Raw genomic sequence first — 12184 nt, 5'->3', positions numbered from 1 at the left:
AATGTTTGCCATCAGTGTTCTGAATAAAAAGCCACATATGTTGAGAGATGATGTTTTTATTTCAACTCAATATCTGAGGTACATATTTACTGATTTCACACAAATGATACCAGGCTACACGTATGTTCTTCACACGTTAGCACGACACGGAGAACACTTACACCAACATGACAGCAGACATGCACAAACAAGGCAGCGACAACTGCACGCTCCCTCCAATTGGCCTGAACACAAAGAACGAACGGGTCACAATGGGTGATTTTACTGACTCTGATGGGGTGCTGGGGCAAGGAGAGGCTGAGAAAGAGGTGGAGGAAGAACAGAGGAGAGAAGGAAGTAAAGGAGAACGAGAGAAGAGGGAGGTAGAGGGGCTAATACCTAAAATATTAAGACATATTGTAACACTGAGCACCATAGTAAACAATAATTATCCTCAGTATTGACAATAAATATGAATATTCTCCTAAATAACATTTTTACCCCTTTTCCATGACATATATCTTTATATTCTATTTAAGTTTCACACTTCCCCATCAAATAGCATATATAACCTTTATGCATTGGACACACACACACTTTCTCTGTCACACACACATTTTCTGCCCATTCTTTATAATTCTGTCCAGTGTTACGGAGCAATACTGTAGGACGGGACACAGGGTCATCTAACAGTGATTTAAAGGTGATAGTTGACTGGGGGCCACATGCAGACTGCTATGTACAACTGTAAACTCCCCGAGTCCCACCATTCCTCCCTTACACCACCCATCTACACTTTTATCCACCCTAACACGTCTTTCCCCATGATCCCTCTCCTCTATTTTACCTACCCCCCCCCTCCTTCCCCGGCTCCCTGTTCGGTATTTGTCTACTTCAGGTCCCCGGCGTCTCCCTGGATGGTCTTTTTGATGCGGAGCAGCATCGTGGTCAACCACTGGTCCAGACGGGACACAGAGTCATACTCCTTCACGGCCTCCGTGAACGCCTCGCTGTTCTGCTCCTCGTGGGCGTCCAACAGTTTCTGTTGTGATACAGTTCAACACATATCAGGAATCAAATGAGTTGGACGTAGAATAGAATAGAATAGCTCAAAAAAATTATTAATATTTACAATGATTGTATATTAACAACAACAATAATAATACAATAATAAACTATTCTAATAAAAACACTACTACTAACTATTAATAATAATAATAATAAATTACTAAATGAATAAAAGTAATGTAGTTGTATGTATTACTGTTTATAGAAATGTAGATCTCAGGTTATGTGATCTCGGAATAACAATGTAAACAATCATTTTACAATATTCATGTTTATTTATGGGGTTTGTGTAGACTAGAGAATGCACTGGAGTAAATAAATATTCTGCATGACAACGACAAACCAAGTCAAAATCTTAAAATAAACCTTTAATTTAAAAGAAGAAAAAAACCTACCTTTATCAGTTTGAGCTCTCTTGAGTCTGAGAAGGCTGGAAACATCTCCTCATACTTCTCTATGGCCAACTGAAACACACAAATATAAGCAATCAAGGTGCAGCTAACCTCCTGTTTGCTAACAGCGACGCACATGTTAAACAAACCTAAATATTTGTGGGACTGCATGTATCCGTGACACCACTGTCTGCAGTTACCTTGGCATTGAGCTCGTCCACTATGAAGTGACACAGTGAGGCCTTGAAGAAATACTCTTTAGCGTTGTACTTCAAGAGAGGATTGTCCATGGTGCTCATTGCAACCTGAAACACACAAAGTCATGGAGGCTTTAGGACCACAGTGGTTGTTGTTTTGATCTCTGACAGTGGTTTTTAGGAGCTCGATTCAAACAGAAATGTGAGGTTCTCCTTCGAAATATTTATGTTTATTCATTTTTGGATGGTTAGATGGTTGGACTGATTTTAACCTGTTCTCTTTCTGAATTCATCACATACTGACGCTTGGTCAGGAGGCGGCTTTGTTAATTTTCAACTTGTAGGATACCCCTGAAGCATCATTTTTGGACTGCAAGTACTCCTAAAGTGGAAACAGTTGCAGGATGCTTCATCGTAGAAAACTTTGGCGAAGGTTTCTTCAGTAAATTGTATTTTAATTCATAATTCAATTATGTTTTCCTGATTGTAACCTATCACTTTCAGTACCTAGCCTTGATTAGGACCGTGAAGTATGGAGGAAGCAACCAGAGATGGGGACTCGAGTCACTGTGACTTGGACTTGAGTCGACTCGAGTTGCTGTTTTGATGACTTGTGACTTGACTCGACAAAAAAGAAAAAACTTGAGACTCGACTCGGACTTGGAAGTTAAAGACTCGGCACTTGACTTGACTTGAGACACGATGACTTGAATGACTTGAGTGTTAAGCATCTAGCATAACTTCGAACTTTGTTCGTCATTTGAAGATCCATTCTGACCAGTAAGTGCTTGTCATATTAGCTAATATTATCCTGTTAGCCTAGTCGGTAGTTAGCTAACGTTAGCTTGATATGATACGGGGTGGGGGACAGTTACTTATATCTTGTCTTTTCACTTTATTAAGATCAGATTCTGCAGGTAAAATTGCAAAAACAAGATGACTTGACTTTGACTTGACTTGACTTGACTTGACCTTTTACAGGACTTGACTTGACTTGCCCAAGAAAAAATTACTTGGGACTTACTTGAGACTTGAAAGCTAAGACTTTAGACTTACTTGAGACTTGCACATGTGTGACTTGGTCCTATCTCTGGAAGCAACTGGGGACCATCAGAAGAGTCAAACAATAGTCACAGACAGAGTGAAAACGTCTCAAGTGCTACTCTCCCTGCCAGAAGGTGGAGACAATCATTTGGCACTGCAGGTTTATATAAAGGAAGTCGGAACTATGATTCCCTTTAAAGTGCCTTTCAGCTTTTGTGTTCTTGTTTTGTTACCACATTTTATAAAATGTGCTTTAGGCCCCTTCAGACTTTGTTGATGGAGGTTCTTTGAATTTAAAGACAGAAAGTTGCAACAGCATCTCTCTGACATTAACTAGTCTAACTAATGCAGGCTGTAGTGGTTGCTTACACTCAGACAGTACCTGTTCGTAGATTTCGATGGCTTTCTGGTACTGCTCGAGCTGAGCGCTGTAGTGTCCGACCTTCAGAAGACATTTGTTGGCCGAGCTGAAACCCAAACAAAGAAACTCATTAGCTCACATACTGGCTCCTCCTCGCATGAACGTAAAATACGTTTTTTTTTCTGTTCCCTGACCTTTCATACTGAGATTCTTATTCAAATTATGTCTGACCTCATTGTAGAGCTCAGCAGGTCTTGCCGTGATAAATAAACAGGAGTGTGAGTCAGCATTATTAATTGGCAAGCTTGGCATGATGGCACAAAGAGGTGCCTTTTCCTGTGAAATACTGCGTCAGAGTACCCTGTAAAAGCTAAACTACCTCTAAGCTGATATATTTTTGCAAGGAAGGCTAAAATTAGTTATTCTACTTTCATTTTAGATCAATTTGCCAGTTATATTCTCAGTTATTTGAATCATTTTTACTCTTTAAATCTTCAGGACACAGTTTTCCATGATTACCAGGTAGCATCTTTAAACTGTATACAAACAGAAAATATCAAAGTTACACATTTTTGAGAAAGAAAATCAGCCAATTTTTACGTTTTACAAATAGAATCTGTTAAACACTAACTAGTTTGTTACAATAGTGCAGTAAAAATGTTCATTCATTGACAGATTGCTCTTAGAACGTATGTGTATATTCTATGTATCTGGCTTTTAGGGCAAATTCAGCTCATTTACCTGTTTGATTCCTCTCCCTTGTAGTAATCTGCTGCCTGCTCATAGTGAGCAATGCCCTGGAAACAAACACATACATGCAAGCGAGGACAGTAAGAGAGTGAATTTAAAAACACAGAATATAACAAATGATAAAGAAAGGAGCTCCCCGTTTTACCTTCTCGATGTCCACCAGCTCAGATTCATAAACCTCTGCTATAGTGATGTGATGTTTGGCTGCGATGGTAAACCGACCCTGTAATCAACACACATGCAGACAAATTCAGGGTTTTATAATAAGACAAGACAGAGGGGGGTGGGGGGGGGTCAACAGCTGGTGCAGGTCTTACCATGTCAGTGTAGATGTCAATGGCCTGGTTTAGACAGTTGATGGCCTCTGGAAGAAGAAGGATGAGGACAAGAAGGTAAAATATTATTAGAGATATTTTAGAGTAAAGACTTACCCGAAGTCCCCTGAGTCTACTAAGTCAAATTAACGTTCTTCAATCTCATTTAGCTCCCTCTGTGACAGCTAACCTGCTAACCCACAGTTTTTTTATTAAGTCCACTACAAAGCAGCAGAACCCAGATATTAATTTTCCTCGAGCAACACAGGATCCCATTATGTTCCTCCAACATAACAGCCTCCTGAGTCCTGAACGTGTCTGCGAAATGAAGCGATGCAGAGGCCGCTGTAATGCCTCGACAGTGCATCACCTAACATCATTCTGAATGTTTTCAAACCTGGATTTGGCTCGACATGATTGTTACTGCCACAAAATACAAGATTTTTATGTGACTGGGGGGGGCAACAGTATTCATAGACTCATTATTTTCCTGCTTGTGGTCAAAACTTCTGTTTGTCTGAATAGTTAAGGCTTAGCTTAGGTGATGCAAATGTCAAAGTTCCATATAACTTTCATATCTAATCGAACTATCAAAACCTTGCCCCAACAATAGGCAGCCACTGGCTTCTCCAAGCATCTGTTTTCTGCTCTTAAAAACCAAAACATTTCATAGATATCATGTGAGCAGAGCTAGCCAGTTCTTGTGATAATAATGTAATCAGGAAATGACGGTTAAGTGGAATAGTGGAGGTAATAGGATATCTAGAAGGACAAACCAAAATACCTTCCAGGATTATTTATCAGAGTGACACGAGGGTGTTAGACAGAACCCTCTGGTTGCAATAAGCAAAGGTGTGTTCAGATGAAAAGGGCTGCAGAATGAGCTTATATTGTTGCCAAAAAGGAGGCTGTCAACCGAGTAAAGATCCTAAACACGCTTCCACAAAGGGGTGAGCTTTAGAGGTGAGAGCTTTTTCATCCCCTAACCTAAAAACATTCATAAATCTGTGGCTAGATTTTAAAAAAGCAGGATAAACAAAACTCCGTCAAACAGAAATCTAAGACACTGCAAAATACTGACAGCAGCATCAGAACCAGTGACTCAAAGAACTGAACCAGAAAGTTTCACAAACTTATCAACGCAGAGTGTCTTCAGGCAGAGGCTTCTTCAGCTCCACTGCAAGAAGGAATGCTACCGAATATCATTCCTGTCCATAGTGACTCTTTGTAATGACTATTCAGTATTATATATAATGCTACAATATGATGAAGAAAGTATTAATTAGTTTAATTCAATTTATTTCCTTAAGGCTGTCCAAGGTTCATAGTGGGACATTTTTACACCCTCTGGAACGAAAAATAATAGAAAATAACATGAAAAAAATACTATTTGAATTCAGTTAAATATGGTTTCTCATATGTTTTTGTTCTGGCGAGACCAATGAGCTCAATTAAAAGAAAATGAGGAACAATGATGCTATAAAGCTACAACTCCCCTACATGACCATTGCAGGTGGAGGAGTGCATAAAGTCCAGCTGAATTTTAGTGTGAGATAGGCAACGTGTGCTAAAGTTTTAAGAAGTCTGCAGTGGCCACAAACACACATATTAATCATATTCACACAAAGATTTCCAGCCTTAAATGCTGAGAAGGAAGCACTTTTTGTCCAAAAAAGGGAGAAAAGGATTCACAATGAATGACAAGTGTCACACCGCGGTGAGGTTAAGTTGGGTTTTTGTCTCGTTTCATGTATTGTTTCGTCATTTCCTGTTTTATTTTGAAAGATTAACTTCCCTCTCTTTCCAGGTCACTTGCTCTTCCTCTCGTGCTCCAGTCTGATTGTGGTATGAATGATTCCACCTGTTTCCCATTACCCCGGTGTGCTTAAGAGTCTGCGTCTCCCCTGTCTTGTGCCAGTGTGTTGTATCTGTCCGTATGAAGTGCATCATCCTTGCCTTTTTTGCCAAGCCTGTTATCCAAGCCCTGTTTCCAAGTTTACCAAATGGTATTTATCCTCGAAAGAGTGTTTTTTTGTTTCTCATAGTGAATTTTGATAAATTAGAACCTGTAAGAGTTACAGTGTTAGTTTTTGTTTATAGCCTTCTTGTTTTCCCTCCTAGTTGGAGTGTTTTTTTTTTGTTTTTTTTTTTGTAAATTTATCCTAGTGTATTTCCTCCGATTTTTAGGAGAGGCTTTTTGTTTTTTCCTCCGCAGCAGGAGTGATCCTTAGTTAATCTTAAAGTTTCATGGTCTTTTGTTTTTTTCCTCCGTTAGAGGAGTGATTTTCAGTTTGATAACTTATATAGATATACTTTCCCATTTTGGAAAAGTATGTTATTAGTATAATATTTCATAGCCTGTTTAGCTTCTCTGAAGAGGAACTTGTTGATTCTGCTGCCCTCCTAATAAAGCATTGGAATTACATCTCCTGCATCTGCGTCCTCCGTTCTCTAAGTTTGACAACAAGTAGACTCCAGTGAAAGATGTACACCTACAAAACCCAGCAGGAAGGACCTATTCTTACATTCAGATGCACCAATTTAGTTATAAATTCAACAGTCAAAATGTGCTATGCTCACATGTCTGTGACTTAAAAAAAGCAAATTAGGGTGAAAGAGTGAGCAACAAGAGCCCTCGTCGCATGGAGGGATTTTAATTTATGTGCCTGTTCTGTGCACGTTTGAAAACCAGAAATCTTAAAGGATTTACTCAAGACATAAAGATTTGATCTCCCAGCTGAGATTTATGTATGGTTTTATGTCTGGATTATCAAAAGCAACTTGCTAAGGCTGCATCTGGGTCTCTTAAGACATTGAAGTTCCAGTGTTAACCACCTTAATTACCTCACAATCCAGCTGTTTACAAGCTTCTAAACTAATAATTTTTCTTTCACAGCAAATATGTTTTACTTAGGTTGTGCCAGTGTTTGAACGTGAGCAAAATGAGATTCTCGGGTCGACGTTTTAGCGGGAGACATCTTGTTGTAACTGTGACAGGACAGAGCTGCAGTGTGTTCAATTTTGTAGGTTTTCTGCGTGTTTTCCAGACAGCATCACTCACCCTGTGGGTCGGCCTTCTTGTAGGCGTTGCCGGCGTCAACGAAGCTGGTTGCAGAGTCCAGTTTGTTCTGGAGCTGCATGTGGAGCCGAGCGGCCTGACAGAACGCGTTCCCCGCAGCTGCACACACAGAGTCACAGTTTAAAAGCTGAGAAAAGCGTTTTAACTTTTGTTTTTAGCTACAGGAAAACCAAATAAGGCGAATTATTTTCAGTTTTACTCTCACACGAGTGTGTCGACACACACATCAGGCAGCAGCGCCATCAAAACACACACATCTAAACAGCTAATTTACACTCAACACGAGCCATTACTGGCACACCTACTCTGTGTGGAGCGCACGCTGGTCTCTGCACACATAAACATCCCACTCATTTATCCTGTAAGCGTCTCTTAAATCTCTTATTCACCCTTAATAGTCAGGTTGGCTCTGAAATAAATGTGTGTGTCTGCACGTGGGTGGCAGAGTGTGGATCTTGCATTTGAGGACAGTTGCATGCGGACGTCACCCACCGCTCCAGTTCTTTGCCATCTTAAACATGTTGGCTGCTCTGGCGTACATTTCGCAGGCATCCTCCACCTTATGGTTCCCCCTAAAACACACAAACACGAGACAGTGACCAATAAATCGTATGATTTCTTTGTTTTTCTGTCTTTTTACACTAACCTCATGAATCTGTGATGCTTGCCCCCCCCCCTCTGCTTAGCTTTAGATGATGCAAAGTGTTATTGTCTAAATAAGCACATGAAACTGCACAGCTTGCTCTGCAGCTGCAGGGCATCGCTGCAGAGGGCAGCTGAGGACCAACGGCCCACCGCTGAGGTTATGAGGTACAAATGTGATGTTGATCATGCAGCATGAACAAATACACTGAAAAACTGTGGTGTCTTGTGTGGTGTGATATAAGCAGCTTGAACTGGATCACTTTATATCACTGCCCACAGCACTGGTTTTACAGCTCTGCCTCCATCTAAGAAAAAGATTTGTTCATTTAGAATCACCATAAAAATCTGTAGCTGTCAATGCTTTTCTAGATAAGATTGAAGGAAGACTTGATGGCTCCTTTGTGCTGCTTACAATACCTTATTTTTGTAAACAATGAAGGAAAAACATGCACAAATAAAGACTTTAAATAAAAACAAAGATCTTCCTTAGCAACGATCCCTGCCTGCACTGGAAAAAAATCAAAGTCTTACCAAGTATATTTGTCTCATTGAGTATCTCATTACACTTAATATAAGACACAATTGCCTAAAAAGTACCATTTCAGCCAGATATAGGGACTTGTTTGAAGACAATACATCTTGAATATCTTGTTAAGTGAAAAAGTCTTGAAAACATCTTGTTTTGAGTCAGATTTCACATGAAGAGGTTTTTAAGCTAATTTTTAAGCTAATTTCAAGCTCACTTTTATCTCAAAAGTCCTAAATATAACATCTTATTTCAAGAAATCTTGACAAGCCGATTTTCACTAGTTCCATTGGCAGATTTTTTTGCTTATTTCAAGCAAAACGTCTCGTATCTGTTGTTTTTTTTTACTTATTTTTGGAGGGGCATTTTTTCCAGTGTGGTGGATCAATAAGAAGATATTTTTCTTTATTCTTCAACTGGTCACTTTGTTTCCCACTTCGAAAGGAGAACTTTTAGAAAAGATGTGAAGTAGATGCCGCCTGGTTCAACATCATCAGAGACACATGTAGAAACAATAATGTTCCGTGACAACATGTGACTCTGCACCGGTGGGAGTGGGAAACATCGATGATAAACGGAACGCTGCTTCTATTCTCCGGCAGGTGGCGTCTTAGATCTAAGGGATCACACCAGAGGCTCGTGGAATAAACATGTTGGGAAACACAGACGTGACCCAGATCACACCCCAACTTTTAGGACACTGTCTAATTACAGAAAACAGTCATCTATCTTTGACACTAAGTTCAACAGAGAGGTCAGCGGAGACCTACTAAAGTTGACTGACAGGAAGATGATTTCCAGAGAGCTTGTGCTGTAGATTTAAACTTGAATTCCTGGTGAATATAAAGGTCAGGGACCAACAATATGAACTCCAACATGCAGGCTGGACTCTGAAGATGAAAGGACCACACTTATCATAGCTAACTATAGCTGCTTCTTCTTATTATACTCTAATGGTGTTTCAGTTCATATTTACTGCTTGATGTAATATTTCCATGTAATTATTTACAGTTTTTTTGTAATAACCCTGGTTCTTTGTGACAGTGATGTGTAAAAATCCCGATCCACCCCTCATTTCTTTACATTTGACATTCTTGGAATTATCTCAAGTGGTCTTGAGCAGTAGTTCTCCAGGCTTTCTGAAGGTCTTTCAAAGTTTTTCTTTGGCTGCTTTTTCACTCATTTTCAGCGTGTGCAGTGTGTCCTTAAAACATTTGAGGAAACTGGACAAGTGGAGGACAAAAGAAGAAGTGTCAGGCCTAAAGAACTATCTACAGCAGATGAACAGGATCTGAAAGTGATGTCCTTAAGGAAGAGGAAAAAATCCAGCAAAGACCTGACACAGGAGCTGAGAGATGCATCTGGACCTTCAGCTGATCCATCTGCTGTTGGCCCAAGCCTCATCAGAAATGGGCTCCATGGAAGGGTGGCTGTCAGGAAGCCGTTCTTAAGGAAGGGAAACAGGGAGAAAAGGCTGAGCTGTGCCAAAGGACACAAGAAGTGGACTGAAAATCAGTGGCAGCAGGTCTGATGGAGGGATGAATCCTCCCCAGAGCCCGGAGCTCAACATTACTGAAGCAGTGTGGGATCATGTTGGCAGAGAACGGAACAAAAGGCAGCCCACATCCAAAGAAGAGCTTTGGGATGTCCTTCAAGAAGCCTGGAGAACTATTCCTGAAGACTCCTTAAAGAAAGGACAGGAAGCTCGTCTGAGAGGGTTCAGGCTGTGTTGGAGGATAAAGGAGCTTATGTTTGCATGTTTCAGTAAATCTCTGCACCTTTTCCCTATTTTCTTGGTAATATCTTATAAAATGAGTAACCAGGAACTCTTCAACGAGTTAAAACTGTAGATTTTGATGAGAGATGAAACATCTTCAACAACCAAGAAACAAAGTCCAACAGAAACTCGTCTGGGCTAAAATCATGGAGTTCTTTTGCTGCAGGGGTGTGGTATCCTTTGTGCCCTGTTCTCCGTCTGTTAGGTGAAGCATCCCAAATAGATGTGTAAAAAGGTTCATTCTTTGTTATTACAGTAGGGCTGATAAAAAAAATGGGGAAAAAAAAAATTCCCATTAGGAATTCACAAACTCCAACATTAGATTTACACCAACATGGAGTGAATTAAACAACAAACTCTCTGACAGAACAAACTGTAAATCAGTCAAGTGATGATCCGTACAGTTGAAAAACATTTGTTTCAGGTGCAATTTGTTTAATTCTTTCTGCTTTCCTCTTTAAATTTTTCCACAACTGATTACAAATCATGCCCTCCAACATAAAAAGCATGCCCCAAGACCATTTCCCCAAAGAGAAGTCGATCGATAATCCTGATCAATCAAGCATTGGCGTTATTTCTCAGGCCAAATGCAATTCATCCTCTCTGCTCCTATTTTACTTGTAAACATCCGCCCCTCCTTACGTTATTCAAGGCCCACTCCGATTCACACAAACAAACAGACAAACAAAAAACCACACAGAAATAAAAATAGAACCACATCCTCCGCATCAGGCCGTTTGGTCCGCAGCTCTCCCCGCCTCCCTGCACCCTCCGCTCGGCCTCACACCCGCTCCGGGCCCGCTCTCACCCCGCAGCAGCAGGAGTGACGCGACGGGCCACATTTACATTTCTCATTTTAAATATCTTTTTCTGTGTCAGGCCACGACACGAAGACCACAAATGATTTGCTTTATGGAACACATGTGCGAACTGAAATGTCTCAAAAGGACATAATGTCACGCAGTTCAAGTTAACACCCCTTAAACGGATGAAGAATCATTTACATGGATGTCACGATGATAAGATACAAAGGGGAACAATGCAGGGTTTGATCCGGCCCGTTTAAAGCTGATTACTGATTACCATAACTATGTTCTGGCGCTTTATCGGCTCAGAAAAAAAAAAAACCTTGCAGTGTTTTAGGGGCCCTGCATGCAGAAATCCCTCCCCCATGCCAAAATGAGCGACGCTGGTAAACAGATGAAGGAGAGCATCCTTTACCCGAACATCCCTCCGAGGAAGGATCCGGACGCTTTGACCTTTTTGTCGGCTTCAGCCATCAGCTGCATGGCCTCCTTCTCTTTGCCCGTGTTGTCCATGGCGAGCTGGGTCTGCCACTGGCGGAGGGATGGGAGGAAAACAGGCCGGTGTTCCGCAGTGGACGGAGAAGAGGAGCGGAGGAAGACGTCTCTGCTGGTGCTGATGCTGAGGGAATGATGCTCTTCTTCGAAGGCGAGAGCGAAACCTAATTTGCGACTCAAAGTCACCACCTGCTGGACGGAAAATAGAAGTCACGAGATGGTGCAAAGCCAATGATAACGTTCAGCTCCAGCTCCAGCTTTTCCACTGTCATGTAAGGAGATCTCATTTCCCACTGACTCAACAATCCTATCAGCACCGTTGATTGAGTCCATGAGGACTAATTCTTCTGAAAATGTTCAAATATTTGAATCTAATTGATCAAACTGATGCGTCTACAGACCAGAGACAGTCTGAAAACATGAAATGACCACAAACACGTATAGTTTTCTATCATTGTGCACTGAAAAAAACAACTCATAAGATTTACTTTAAAAACTCTTTGTAAGTATTTGCTCTCAAATGATATAAGTAATATTTAATGCTGCAATATCAAGTAACACTCACTTGCTAGTATCAAGTCAATTTTACTTACCATAAAACACAACAGTTTTGAAGATAATAAGTAACATTTACTTAATTATATCTAAGTTTTAAGTTATATTTATTTAAACAAATTAAGTAAAGTCCACTTGTTTTTCATAGACAGGAACATCATTTTACTCAAAATTTTAAGTACATTTTATATATCTG

General features: G+C 40.4%; 1 protein-coding gene across 1 annotated transcript; it reads right to left on the bottom strand.

Annotated features, from left to right (window-relative positions):
* Window positions 1-40: 40 nt before the first annotated feature.
* Window positions 41-11586, bottom strand: napba (N-ethylmaleimide-sensitive factor attachment protein, beta a). The gene is made up of 10 exons (XM_075480646.1): window positions 11354-11586; window positions 7677-7756; window positions 7167-7283; window positions 4109-4155; window positions 3937-4014; window positions 3783-3838; window positions 3063-3147; window positions 1640-1744; window positions 1443-1511; window positions 41-1021 (listed from the first exon to the last, which is right to left on the bottom strand). Exons 1-10 carry the CDS (start codon window positions 11449-11451, stop codon window positions 869-871), a joined length of 888 nt encoding a protein of 295 aa, XP_075336761.1. The 5' UTR covers window positions 11452-11586; the 3' UTR covers window positions 41-868.
* Window positions 11587-12184: the final 598 nt, after the last annotated feature.

The sequence above is a fragment of the Odontesthes bonariensis genome, chromosome 2 (assembly GCF_027942865.1).
Source record: "Odontesthes bonariensis isolate fOdoBon6 chromosome 2, fOdoBon6.hap1, whole genome shotgun sequence".
Taxonomy (NCBI): domain Eukaryota; kingdom Metazoa; phylum Chordata; class Actinopteri; order Atheriniformes; family Atherinopsidae; genus Odontesthes; species Odontesthes bonariensis.
Note: the sequence above shows the minus strand (reverse complement) of the source record. Positions and strands in the feature narration are given on the sequence as shown.

What these genes read in the sequence shown, in the direction of transcription:
- napba (XM_075480646.1), bottom strand. Translation starts at nt 11,451, where the DNA reads ATGGACAACACGGGCAAAGAGAAGGAGGCCATGCAGCTGATGGCTGAA. An exon ending in TTGACATCTACACTGACATG is followed by an intron (nt 4,015 to 4,108) that starts GTAAGACCTGCA and finishes TGTTGATTACAG; the next exon opens with GGTCGGTTTACCATCGCAGC. An exon ending in AAGGGAGAGGAATCAAACAG is followed by an intron (nt 3,148 to 3,782) that starts GTAAATGAGCTG and finishes TTTGGGTTTCAG; the next exon opens with CTCGGCCAACAAATGTCTTC.